This window comes from Aptenodytes forsteri, unplaced genomic scaffold (genome assembly GCF_000699145.1).
Source record: "Aptenodytes forsteri isolate BGI_AS27 unplaced genomic scaffold, ASM69914v1 Scaffold95, whole genome shotgun sequence".
Classification (NCBI taxonomy): domain Eukaryota; kingdom Metazoa; phylum Chordata; class Aves; order Sphenisciformes; family Spheniscidae; genus Aptenodytes; species Aptenodytes forsteri.
The window spans coordinates 1,632,300-1,644,671 of NW_008794624.1; the positions used below are offsets into that span (position 1 = coordinate 1,632,300).

At 62.5% G+C, this 12,372-nt stretch overlaps 2 protein-coding genes across 3 annotated transcripts; both read left to right on the forward strand.

Annotated features, from left to right (window-relative positions):
• Positions 1 to 2,593: 2,593 nt before the first annotated feature.
• Positions 2,594 to 6,234, forward strand: LOC103894002 (dimethylaniline monooxygenase [N-oxide-forming] 5). Of its 2 annotated transcripts, none has more exons than XM_019470491.1 (9): positions 2,594 to 2,731; positions 2,949 to 3,137; positions 3,191 to 3,353; positions 3,597 to 3,739; positions 4,091 to 4,290; positions 4,665 to 5,014; positions 5,381 to 5,453; positions 5,700 to 5,952; positions 6,133 to 6,234. In XM_019470491.1, exons 1-9 carry the CDS (start codon positions 2,600 to 2,602, stop codon positions 6,232 to 6,234), a joined length of 1,605 nt encoding a protein of 534 aa, XP_019326036.1. In that variant the 5' UTR covers positions 2,594 to 2,599. The 2 variants fall into 2 exon arrangements, with proteins under 2 accessions (XP_019326036.1, XP_009271578.1); XM_009273303.1 differs by having other exon boundaries at positions 2,600 to 2,731; positions 5,700 to 5,958; positions 6,151 to 6,234.
• Positions 6,235 to 7,397: 1,163 nt separating this feature from the next.
• On the forward strand, positions 7,398 to 11,886 carry LOC103894022 (dimethylaniline monooxygenase [N-oxide-forming] 5). Its single transcript, XM_009273328.1, has 8 exons — positions 7,398 to 7,532; positions 8,703 to 8,891; positions 8,978 to 9,140; positions 9,920 to 10,062; positions 10,320 to 10,519; positions 10,610 to 10,959; positions 11,373 to 11,445; positions 11,529 to 11,886. Exons 1-8 carry the CDS (start codon positions 7,398 to 7,400, stop codon positions 11,884 to 11,886), a joined length of 1,611 nt encoding a protein of 536 aa, XP_009271603.1.
• Positions 11,887 to 12,372: the final 486 nt, after the last annotated feature.

The following is a 12,372-nucleotide window of genomic DNA, read 5'->3' on the forward strand; positions in this document are numbered from 1 at the left end:
GGGGCACCTTCCCTAGTTGGCTCACTCACCAGCTGTGTCAGGAAGTTATCTTCCACACACTCCAGGAACCCCGTAGACTGTTTCTTCTCCGCTGTATTGTATTTCCAGCAGACATCTGGTAAGTTGAAGTCCCCCACAAGAACAAGGGCTAGTGATCGTGAGACTTCTGCTGGCTGCTTATAGAATATTTCATCTGCCTCTTCATCCTGGTTGGATGGTCTATAACAGTTTCCACCACGATATCTGCCTTGTTGGCCTTTCTCCTGATTCTTACCCATAAACACTCAACCCTATCGTCATCACCATCATGCTCTCTTGTTGAGCTGTGCCAAAACATCTTAGCTCTACTTTTTCCCAAACACAGGGTGCTTTTCGTCCAAGTGGTTCTTACAGCCACTGGGGTCTTCCTCTTCAGGCCACAGAGGAGTACGACAGCAACTCTGTGCATCTGTGGCTTGTTCCCACATGCATATGCATGCCAAAAGTTGCTCCCGGCTCACTTGCAGGACCCTCCAGGAGCTGCTTGGTGGCACCCGCCATCACTAGTGCACAGACCCACTGGATCACAGGCTGCTCTACTGCCCTCTCATCTCTGCGCTGCTTCTCTCCACCTCGACCAGCAAGACCTTTGGCCTCCTCTTGTGCTTGTCACTTGTCACTGCTCCTCCAAGCACGGGTGCCAGCCTGCTGATAGGAAGCAGACATGTCTGCATGCACTGCCCACCACACTGTCCATCCTGGGTGCTTGCCAGACATGGGCAAACGTGGCTTTCCCACGGACATCAACAAGCCAGTCTTGACCGAAATGCCATGGCTTGACCCTGGTGCACTCCCGCAGTCCCCTGTGCCTGATGGCGTGGTTCGGCTGGGCCATGAGCCCAAGCACAGTGGGGGCGAAGTCCAGGGCTGTGCAGCCTCTTGTAGCCACCCAGGGAGAAGGGCAAATTCGAAGGCCACCTGCACAGAGGTTTCATAGCACGGCAGTGAGGTTGAGAGCTGGAAGAAGTCCCCTGTACCTGTCGCCTTTGGGCAGTCCTTGCAGAGCTTGCAAAAGAGTCAGAAGCCAGCTGAGAGCGGAGCAGGGAGGGTAGAGCTGCCAGTGCTGCCTCCTCGCCATCCCTGTGCCGATCCCCCTGCCTGGTAAGACATGCTTTCAATGCTTTTCGACAGGCAGGCGCGGAGCATGGGTTGGCAGCTTGGCACCTCTGCCCCAGGCAGACATCAGCCCTTGCCAACAGCGAGGGACAGAAAGAGCTTTATTACATTTACTGCAAACATACTATGAGTTTTAGAAGGTTAAAACCACTTCAGCTGCAGAGCTTGGCCCCTCCATAGCTAGGTGCCTTGCTCAGCTCCTTGGACACAGGAGAGCAAATTTCCCCTGCAGCCCCCAGGGGCTGTCTGGCTGCGAGTGCGCTGGGAGCCAGCAGCGTGCTCCTGAGCCGGCCGGTCTGTGCCTCGCACCACTGGGGAGAGCCTTTTCCTAATCAGCCCCACCACTCTGGCACCAGTGACACCCCAGCGGCACAGTGCTCCTCGCAGCGGGGTCCCACTGGCCTCGGGACTCTGATAGGCCAGGAGCGAGCTGCAGCTACGGGGACACGGTGCCGACATGCCCAGCCCAGGGGCACGGGGGACATGGGCGATGAGGTGCCGGGTGCCACCAGAGCAGCCAGAGCCACATGTGCCCCTGGGTACCAGCATAAACAGGGTTGGGCTGATCCTGATAATCCCAGAGATAAAAGTTCAGGGCAGTGTTTGTTTACCCGGCGTGCATGCCACGGGGACCGGCTGCGTCTCTGTCTCTCCTGCAACCCAGTGTCCCCACCATGTCCCTGTGTGGGCGTTCCTGGTGAGGAGCGTGGGATGGCTCCTTACCCTACTGTCTGAGGCTGCGGCAAGAGCCGCTGCCGGAAAAGCTGAGCAGGCGGCTGGGAGCCAGCTGGGTGCTGGCTTCCTCTCCCCGGCCCTGTGGGAGGAGTGACGGAGGAGGAGGCTCCACTCGCTGCCGCCGCACACCATAAAGCCAGGCTGCCATCCAGCATTACGAGTCAGGGCAACCCGGCAGAGACCCTCACGTGGCTCCCGCCTGCCACTGGCCTTCCCCAGGCTGCCACTCGCGTGGCCACAGGTCGGTTGAGGGCCTCCCTGCGGGCTGCCAGCACGCAGTGGGCGCTGGGGCAGCGCAACAGACATCTCCCCAGGGAATGGAGAGGGTAAAGGGCGGGCAGAGGGGTTGTCGCCCACCCGGGAGGGAGCCATCGGTACCCGAGGCAGGGCACGGCACTCCAGCGCACCTCCATCACCAGGACTTTGCGTGGGCAGGCAGATTTCAAGGCTCCCTGGCACTTGGTAGCATTTCTCCCCATGGCGTCTAGAGGCAACACCGCAGTGGTGCAAAACCCCAGCACTGGCCAGGTCCCTGCTGGGGAGGGAATTGCAGTTGCCTTGCAGCCCCAGACAAACTTTTGGGGGACTGCCTTTCAGCTTGGGACCTCTTTGGTGCACAGGGCCAAAATTTTGTATGGCTGCCCCCCTTGCTCCTCAGCCCCACTCTCCAGCACTGTCCCCAGGCAGAGACCCGGTGGTGGAGGGCAGCATGGCGAAGACGGTGGCCATCATCGGAGGGGGCAGCAGCGGGCTGTGTGCCATCAAAGCCTGCCTGCAAGAGGGGCTGGAGCCCATCTGCTTCGAGAGGACTGCGGACATTGGAGGGCTCTGGAGGTTTGAGGTAAGCCCTGCGAGCCACACGTCCTGCCGGGGGTCAGCACTGCGGCAGCCGGGGATCAGCAGCGGTGGCCAGCAGGATGGCACGCAGCCGGCCACGGCGGGGTCCTGGGGGGAGGCTGAGGGCGGGGGCTCCACATGGAGGGCCACAACATCAGCCCCAGCCATCCCTCCCCTTCGCTGCCCCTGTGCCAGCACCGAGCCGTGCCCTGCTCCCGCAGGAGTACCCCGAGGAGGGCCGCGCCAGCATCTACCGCTCCGTCATCATCAATGCCTCCAAGGAGATGATGTGCTTCAGCGATTTCCCCATCCCCGAGGACTTTCCCAACTACATGCACAACTCCAAGATCATGGAGTACTTCCGCATGTACGCCCGGCACTTCGACCTGCTCCGCCATGTCCGTTTCAGGGTGAGAGCTGGGGGAGCCCGCGGGGGGGCAGAGGCGACGGGTCCGGCACCCAGACCAGCGTGTGCCGCGTGGCCAAGCGCCCTGACTTCGCCACCACAGGCCAGTGGGAGGTGGTGACGGAGAGCGAGGGGAAGCAGGAGGCGGCCATCTTTGACGCCGTGCTGGTGTGCACCGGGCACCACACCGAGGCACACCTCCCACTGAGCACCTTCCCAGGTACCACCCCGTGCCCCGGTGCAAGGAGAGACCCCAGAAAGCTCAGCCACGGGAACCCCTGTTCTCCCTGCTGCTCTTCCTCCCAGCCTCAGCGTTTTCCTGTCTTGCTTTGGCTCGGGGAGCACTCCCACACTCCCCAGGAGGGGGATGGCGGGGCCAGGGAGGGTCCCCACTTCAGATTTTGGGGAAGTGACCCTCCAGCTTGGCACCAGGAAGCCAAGCATCCCTCCTCCCCGCCCGCAGGCATTGAGAAGTTCAAGGGCCGCTACCTCCACAGCCGAGACTACAAGGATGCCCGAGATTTCACGGACAAGAGGGTCATTGTCATCGGGATTGGGAATTCAGGGTCGGACCTTGCCGTGGAGATCAGCCAAACGGCCAAGCAGGTCAGCAGCTGGAGCAGGGTCCCAGCGGGCAGGGCAGCCCCCCATGGGACACTGCCAGCTCCACAAGGCCACCAGGACCAAGGTGCTGCCAGGCAGCAGTGGCAGCCGAGACTCGATCCCATATGGATACCCCGATTTCCATCCCCGAGCCCAGGGCTGGGGCTGCCCCTGCAGCTCTTCCCTACCTCTCCCTGCCAGATGCCCACCCCTGGCTCCCTCTGCCCTCCGGGTCTTCGCCCAGCACCCTGGCAGCGTGAAGAGGAGTGAACCCGGGGTGAGGACATGCCCCCCCGGGGCAGCCCCCCAGGGCTGTCACAGCCTTCAGGAGGTGATGCTTCCTTCCTCACCCAGGTCTTCCTTAGCACCCGCCGGGGTGCATGGATCCTCAACCGTGTTGGAGATCAGGGCTACCCCATCGACATCATCTTCACCACCCGCATGAAGATGTTCCTGAAGAAGCTGCTGAGCCCGTCCATGGTGAGCGACTTTGCAGAGAAGCAGCTGAACGCGAGGTTCAACCACTCACACTATGGCCTGAAGCCAAAGCACAGGTGCTAGCAAAAGCTCCCCCTGCTCAGGAGGGACCCCCCAGCTCCCTCCGTGTCCAGCCCTGCTTGGCCATTTCCATGCTCCCTGTGCCCAGGCTGGGGCTGAGGCACCAGCCCTGGAAACCCAGTTAATAGCTGTGGTGTGCCCAGGCAATGCTCGAGGGAGCCACCACTGCCCCTTCTGGGGACCCTCGGTGGCACCAGTGCAGTAGCAGCTGCTGAGCATCCCTGGGGGACCAGCCCCACTGGTGATGAGCATCCTCGGGGCTGAGCATCCCTGGGCATAAGCATCTTCAGAGCAGGGAGCAGTGGCCGGAGCAGGACACGGAGCAGAGACACCCCAACCCAGTATCCTGATGGCTCCTTCTGCCTTCCAGGATCCTTGACCAGCACCCGACCATCAACGACGACCTGCCCAACCGCATCATTTCGGGCAGGGTGCTGGTGAAGCCGAATGTCCAGCAATTCACAGAGGCATCTGCCATCTTCAGTGACGGCACCAGGGAAGACATCGATGCCGTGGTCTTTGCCACAGGATACAGCTTCTCCTTCCCCTTCCTTGAGGGCTGCGTGAAGGTGGTGGAGAACCAGATCCCCCTCTACAAATTCATGTTCCCCCCCAACCTGGAGAAGCCGACGCTGGCTTTCATCGGCCTCATCCAGCCCCTGGGCGCCATCATGCCCATCTCTGAGCTCCAGTGTCGCTGGGCCACCCGCGTCTTCAAGGGTAAGTGAGGCAAACCCCCCCTGTGGCTGCAGCCCAAGCCTGCACCCCCAGAGCCTGGGCAGATGGTGCCCAGCTGTGTTTGGGAGGCAGCAGCTGGCTGTGCCATCCTGGTCACGGACGATGGCATGGCCGCCTTGCAGCCATCATGGTGAGCCAGGCTTTTGCCTGAGCAGCGCAGGGACATCTGTACCCTGGGCCTCATGGGCTGCTCCTTCCCATCCTGAGGAGTTTGGACATGCCTCGGGTGCCAGACTGCCTGCCACGGTGGTGCCGGCAGGGGCACAGCACCCAGGCAAGAGCAGCACCGCAGCGGCCACTGTTGCCAGTGTGGTGCAGCACCCCCATGCTGTGGCTCATCCTCCCTAGGGCTGAACAAGCTGCCCCCACGGCAGGACATGGAGGCTGACATCGAGCAGAAGAGAGAAGCGATGGCAAAGCGGTAAGACACCCCCCAGGAACAGGGAAGGGGACGGTTTGGGCATGGCTGCTTGTGGGCAGCCATCCTGTCCCATGGCTGCGTCCCCAGCACATTTGGACGTGCCAACAGATGGCAGGGATGTGCTTGGCTGCACTACCCCCACCCCACTGATCCTTCTTGATGGCAGTCCATCCAATACCGCCTTACGGGTGCGCGGGGCATCTGCCGGCGCTGCCGCCAGCACCCACCTGTCCTCCCTGCCCGCAGGTACGTGAAGAGCCAGCGGCACACCATCCAGGTGGATTACATCCCCTACATGGATGAGCTCGCCTGCCAGGTGGGGGTCAAGCCAAACCTGCTCGCCCTCTTCCTCACCGACCCCAAGCTGGCGCTGGAGGTGGCCTTCGGGCCCTGCACGCCGTACCAGTACCGCCTGCGGGGCCCGGGCGAGTGGGCAGGTGCCAGGGAGGCCATCCTCACCCAGCGGCAGCGCATCATCAAGCCCCTGCAGACGCGGCATGTGGAGGTGGGGGTCAAGCCCAACCTGCTCGCCCTCTTCCTCACCGACCACCCCAAGCTGCTGGAGGTGGCCTTCGGGCCCTGCACGCCGTACCAGTACCGCCTGCGGGGCCCGGGCGAGTGGGCCGGGGCCCGGGGGGCCACACTCCGCCAGCGGCAGCGCATCATCAAGCCCCTGCAGACGCGGCATGTGGAAGAGCACCCCTTGGCCCCCACTGTGCCCCTCATCTTCAAGCTGGTCGGGGCCGTGGCTGTCCTCGCCGTCATTTTTGCTTACTTGTAGGTGCCTGCTCTTGCTGGGCTGCCCAGAAGGAAGGGAGGCTTTGCAGTGTGCCAGTGGGGCTGGCCAGCCACCCCCGGCCCCACAGCAGCCTGTGCACCCCAGTGCTGGCAGGAGCCCTTGTCCTGCCTGGCATGACCCCACAGCGGCCACACCACAAGCTCGGGGCGCGTGGAGCCTCCCCGGCTGCCGAAATAACACCTCGGAGCCTGCTCTGCACCTCCTCCCGGGGAGCCGGGGACGGACAAGGAAACCTGCTCACATGCAGGGTAAAATCCAGTCCCTCTCAGCCAGCACTTTCAACCCAGCGGGGATGCACCGGCTTTCCTGTTGCCTATAACCCGGCTGAGCCACCACTGGCTACACTCACACAAGAGCTAAGCAGCAAAGGCATTAACAGACTTCCTAACTGGATAAAAGCTTGTTAAACAGAGCCAGGTGTCTGTCCCATTATTGACACCACCCTGTCCCCCTGCATGCCAGGGGGACGTGCATGGGTTTGAGGTTGGCCTCGTGCTGGCGGCACAGCTCCAGGTCCGCGGCAGCATGGGCTGCATGCATGCATATGTGTGTATCCACAGCAAAACAGCCTTGCCCAGGGTGTGCGCCGCCAGAGTGGGTCATGGTGGTCACAGTGGCACGGCTCAGTGCCACTCTTGTCACCTGCACGCAGCCCCTCTGGAGGACGGCTGGGTGGGTTGGGGACCCAGAGTGGTGACAGGGGGTCCTGGCCACTACACGCTGGAGCTGACACGGCTGCTGGCCACCAGAGCCCTGAGCATCCCCCCGGTTTTGTTTTCCACGCCACAACCTGCCGAAATCTGGAGTGCGGCCACATCTCAGCCCCCGCACCCAGAAAGTCCCGGGGCAGCGTCGGCATCATTAAGTGCTTACAGAACCTAATGAGCCCCTTGCAGAGGGCAGGCGTGGGCAGGAGGTGTGGCACGGTGGCGAGGGGAACCTGTAGATCATGTCTGGAAGAAACACATCTTGTGACACCCCGGCTGACCTCGGTCGCCCACGGGAAGCACAGGGACGGCCATCCCCGACCGAGCAGCACCGCGCGTCCCCCTGGTGTGGCCCGGCCAGGTTCCACACTCCCCTAAGTGTGTGCTGCCCCCAGCCGAGGCTTCCCCGCCATCCTTGCCACCACCGCACCGTGGGACATGGCTGCCCAGCGAGTAGCCATCATCGGGGCCGGTGTCTCTGGCCTGTGTGCCCTGAAATGCTGCCTGGATGAGGGGCTAGTACCCACCTGCTTTGAGAGGAGCGGGGACATCGGGGGGCTCTGGCGCTTTGAGGTAAGCCCTGCACTGTGCCAGCCTGCCCCGCAGCAGCAGCACGGATGGGATTGGGATCAGTTGTTGGCAGCTAACAAAGCACCGCTCCCCTGCTTTGCATGCATGCGGCAGGTGGGTTGTCGAGGAAAACCACAGGAAAAAAAAGCTGCTGCAGCAGCGGGAGGTCCCCGTGGTGCCAGCTGGTGTGATGGCCACACTGGACCCATCTCCTTCCCACCAGCGGCAGGACAGACCCTCCCCAAGGACCTTACCCCAGGGCTCACTCCCTCAGCTCAGCCTTCCCCCTTCCCATCCCTCCCTTCCCGGTCTCCTCCATCCCTTCCCCTGCTGCTTTGCTCCTGGTCCCCTCCAGCCCTTTCCTACCCATCCGGGCCCCATCTGACCCCACTGGCTGTCCCAGTCCCTGTCCTGCACAGCCCTTCCCTGGAAGTCCTGGTTGCTCCTCTCCCTGCTTCTGTGCTGCTCACCCATACAGAGGCACTGAGCGCTGCCTCCTCTGTGCCTTGGCTCTCCCTGCCTCGGGGGAAGCCCCAGAGTTCGTTTCTGCCCCCACCTAAAGAGGCTGCTGACTTTTCCCTGGGGACCCACCGACAAGAAGACAAACCTCGCCACCATGCCCTGATACACAGGTGGGAGAGTCCGGGCAGGGGACACACTGCACCACGCCAGCACAGGGTTTGGGGTGGCTCGGTTACAGTCCGCTGGTTCTGCCCATGGTGGGTCAGAAACGTGGCTGGTGGAGCAGAGCCAGGGGAGCAGCACTCCGCTGCCCGGGCAGAGACCTGGTGAGCTGGAAGCACTGGAGCTGGCTCAGCAACCGGCGAGACCTGATGTGGCAGCCAGGGCAATGGCACCACGGGCAGCTTTGGGAACGCACCACCTCATCGGGGCTGGGAGTGGGAGCTGGGAAACTGAGGCACAAGACCCCATGACTCGCTGTCACTGCTGCATGGCCCCCACCAACCCAGAGCTTCCTCTCCCCCATTTTGCGGGGCGGGCTGTTGCACCTGCGGGAGGGTGCTGGGTGCAGGGACGGGTGCTATGACCACCCATGGCTTAATCCCACACCCATGGGCATGGCGAGGTGCCAGGCAGGGGAGGCAGGTGTCCGCTGCAAACCTGCAGCCCTGGGTCCCCACGCCAGCACCGAGCCGTGCCCTGCTCCCGCAGGAGTACCCCGAGGAGGGCCGCGCCAGCATCTACCGCTCCGTCATCATCAACACCTCCAAGGAGATGATGTGCTTCAGCGATTTCCCCATCCCCGAGGACTTTCCCAACTACATGCACAACTCCAAGATCATGGAGTACTTCCGCATGTACGCCCGGCACTTCGACCTGCTCCGCCATGTCCGTTTCAGGGTGAGAGCTGGGGGAGCCCGCGGGGGGGTGGTGGCGACAGGTCTGGGGGGCGTAGGGTGCCTGACACCTGCTCCCCCCGCACCCAGACCAGCGTGTGCCGCGTGGCCAAGCGCCCTGACTTCGCCACCACAGGCCAGTGGGAGGTGGTGACGGAGAGCGAGGGGAAGCAGGAGGCGGCCATCTTTGACGCCGTGCTGGTGTGCACCGGGCACCACACTGAGGCACACCTCCCACTGAGCGCCTTCCCAGGTACCCCCCCGTGAGCTGCTCGCCTGCTCCCTGACACCCCTGGGAGCACTCTCCACTCCATCTTAGCCCCCACCCTGCTCTGGCTGCTGCCAAAAATGCCTCCACAGGTTAACGCACCAGGTGGGACTGCATGAGCATGCTGCTATCCTACCCATGTTGGTGGTCTGTCCTTGGTGGCTCTTGCTGTGCTGTCAGTGCCTGACCAAAGTGCCCTGCTGGCAGGTGCCCCCACTGCCAGCTCACCTCTCCCACCAGAGACAGGCTCCCCGAGCTGCTGGCCACGCACCCACTGGGCTCTCTGGCTCCCAGCAAGGCTTGAGAGCTCAGCGCTGGTGGTGGCCTTCTCCTCTGGGTGCCAGGCAAAAATGCCTGGAGGGCTTTCAGCCGTGGAGACCCTCTTTGGGTGGGGAACAGGCTGGAGCACACAGTCACCAGGGTCTGGCGGGATGGCACAGACCGTGGCTGCTCCTCTGCCCCCAACGCCTGGCACTGGGCAGAAACTGCAGGAGGCTTTTGGGATGGGAGCATGGAAGTCTCCAGACCAAACCCTGCTTCAAGCCAGGCCAGCCCCAAAGCCAGAGCAGGATGCTCAGGGCCACACTGAGCATCTCCCAGGCTGGAGAAGCCACCACCTCTCTGGGCACCATCCCAGGGCTGCATTGCTCCCGTTGGTCACGCTGGTCCCAGCCTGTTCCCAAAACACACCACCAGTCTGAGCAGGGAGACAGCCACCCCCTGCCCCACGTCCCTGCCCGGCATGGCTTCCCTCTCTCTCCCAGGGGTGGAAAAGTTTGAGGGCTGGTACCTGCACAGCCGGGACTACAAGAGCCCACAGTCCTTTTTGGGGAAGCAGGTGGTCGTGGTCGGCACCGGGAATTCAGGCATCGACATCGCAGTGGAGCTGAGCCACATAGCCAAGCAGGTGTGCTGGGAGAGCCGCCAGGGCTGGGGTGCTTATTATTTGGACCCCGGAGGGCACTGAGCAACCCCCCACCATCCCCTGTGGGCTCCCCTTCCTCCAGCACCGCAGAGGGCCACGAGCACCCCATCCCCTCTTGATGAGGTGGCTGTTGTGATCCCAGCAGCTGTGCTGGCATCCCTGTCTGAGGCGCACGGCAGGGGCCTAGCCCAGTCCCGAGGATGCTGCCACACCACCACCTCCCCTCTCCTTCCTCCCAGGTCTTCCTCAGCACAAAGCGTGGGACCTGGGTGCTGCACCGGGTGGGGGATGGTGGATACCCCTTTGATTTCTCCTACATCAGCCGCTTCAGACAGCTCCTCCACAGCCTGCTGCCTCAAAATGCCAGCAGCTTTCTCCTGGAGAGGAAGCTCAACGCCCGCTTCAACCATGCGCTCTATGGCCTCCAGCCCCAGCACCGGTGAGCGTCCCAGCAGCACCCCGAGGACCTGCCCCAGCACTGCCCATCCCACTGCCTGTCCCCCACACGAGGTCTGTCTGTGCCTTCCAGGATCTTTCACCAGCACCCAACTGTCAACGATGACCTGCCCAACTGCATCATTTCAGGCAGGGTGCTGGTGAAGCCAAATATCCAGGAATTCACGGAAACATCTGCCATCTTCAGTGACGGCACCAGGGAAGACATCGATGCCGTGGTCTTTGCCACGGGATACAGCTTCTCCTTCCCCTTCCTTGAGGGCTGCGTGAAGGTGGTGGAGAACCAGATCTCCCTCTACAAATTCATGTTCCCCATCGACCTGGAGAAGCCAGCGCTTGCTTTCATCGGCCTCATCCAGCCCCTGGGCCCCATCATGCCCATCTCCGAGCTCCAGAGTCGCTGGGCCACCCGCATCTTCAAGGGTAAGCAAGGCAGGGTGGGGGGATGCAGCCAGGCTCCCTTGGCCACGGCAAGGCTGAGTCGTTCAACTGGCTGCATCCCCTCACACACCGCCTCCCTCCACTCATCTTTGTTGTCCTCCTTTTGCTTATTCATAGGGACAAAAAACAGCATTGCGTTTTGCAATGAGCCTCGTGCTCATCTTCTCTTGCGGGGGGCCACTAACAGGTCCCATTGCCTGCAAACCACCTTCTCCCTCTCCTTTCCTGCCGTTACTTTCTTCGCCCGTGCTTCCTGCTTTGCTCCTGCCATGACGGCACGTCCCCAGAGCCCCAAAGGCTTCTGCGTGCAAGCAGAGGCCAGGCTGGGCTGCAGAGCCAGCCATACCATGGCGGAAGCACAGCCCTCCCTCCAGCCACGGCCTCCTCCTCCCCAGGGCTGCAGGACCTGCCTCCATCCACCAACATGCTGGCTGACATCACGCAAACCAAGGAGAAAATGGCCGAGCGGTAAGAACACCGCGCAGGCATCGCCCCTGCCACCATTACCCCCGTGCCCACATGCCAAGCCCACCTGCCCTCCTTGCCCACAGGTACGTGAAGAGCCAGCGGCACACCATCCAGGTGGATTACATCCCCTACATGGACGAGCTCGCCTGCCAGGTGGGGGTCAAGCCCAACCTGCTCGCCCTCTTCCTCACCGACCCCAAGCTGGCGCTGGAGGTGGCCTTCGGGCCCTGCACGCCGTACCAGTACCGCCTGCGGGGCCCGGGCGAGTGGGCAGGCGCCAGGGAGGCCATCCTCACCCAGCGGCAGCGTGTGGTCAGGCCCCTGCAAACCAGAGCTGGGGACTGTCCTCCCCGCTCCAGCACCGTGCCCCACATCTTCAAGGTCTTCTTCAGCATTGGTTTGATTGTGGCCACCCTTGCCTATGTCTCGCTGTCTCCTTAACCTAAAATGGATACAGTGGGTCCTCCTGGCAACCTTCTTCCTTTCCTTTGGGCTTGGGTGTTTCTGTAGTCTCTTGCTAGATCTGCCGCCACGTCAGGAGGCATGGAGGGAATCGGTTCCTTGAAGATGCAGCCTGGTCTGTCTCGCCTTCCTGCTGTGCCAGGGCCACACCAGGTCTTGTCGGGGGCTGCTCTGAGATCAGGAATCACTCCCCTTCCCTAAATCCTGGCCCGGCAGCTCCACAAGCTCTACCCGTGGGTTAGGATGGTGCAGAGGCGGTGGGGAAACCAGGAACTCGCCTGACCAGAGCGCCTCGGGAAAAGGGCAATAAAGCTTGTCCCTGTGCCGAGGGGACCAGGGACCACACTGCGTGGGCTGTCTCAGTCTCCAGTGTCTATCCTGAGGCATCTGTCCTGCCCACGCAGGGCCTGGCCAGCCCATGGGCACCACCCTGGCCACTTGCACCCCACAGCTGGCCTGCCCACC

Bases quoted from the DNA above. Each gene is read 5' to 3' on its own strand.
- LOC103894002 (XM_019470491.1), top strand. From the start codon at position 2,600: ATGGCGAAGACGGTGGCCATCATCGGAGGGGGCAGCAGCGGGCTGTGT. The intron at 3,354-3,596 runs GTACCACCCCGT...CCCCGCCCGCAG, and splicing joins CCCACTGAGCACCTTCCCAG to GCATTGAGAAGTTCAAGGGC. The intron at 5,454-5,699 runs GTAAGACACCCC...CCCTGCCCGCAG, and splicing joins AGAGAAGCGATGGCAAAGCG to GTACGTGAAGAGCCAGCGGC.
- LOC103894022 (XM_009273328.1), top strand. From the start codon at position 7,398: ATGGCTGCCCAGCGAGTAGCCATCATCGGGGCCGGTGTCTCTGGCCTG. The intron at 7,533-8,702 runs GTAAGCCCTGCA...CTGCTCCCGCAG, and splicing joins GGGGGCTCTGGCGCTTTGAG to GAGTACCCCGAGGAGGGCCG. The intron at 11,446-11,528 runs GTAAGAACACCG...CCTTGCCCACAG, and splicing joins AAGGAGAAAATGGCCGAGCG to GTACGTGAAGAGCCAGCGGC.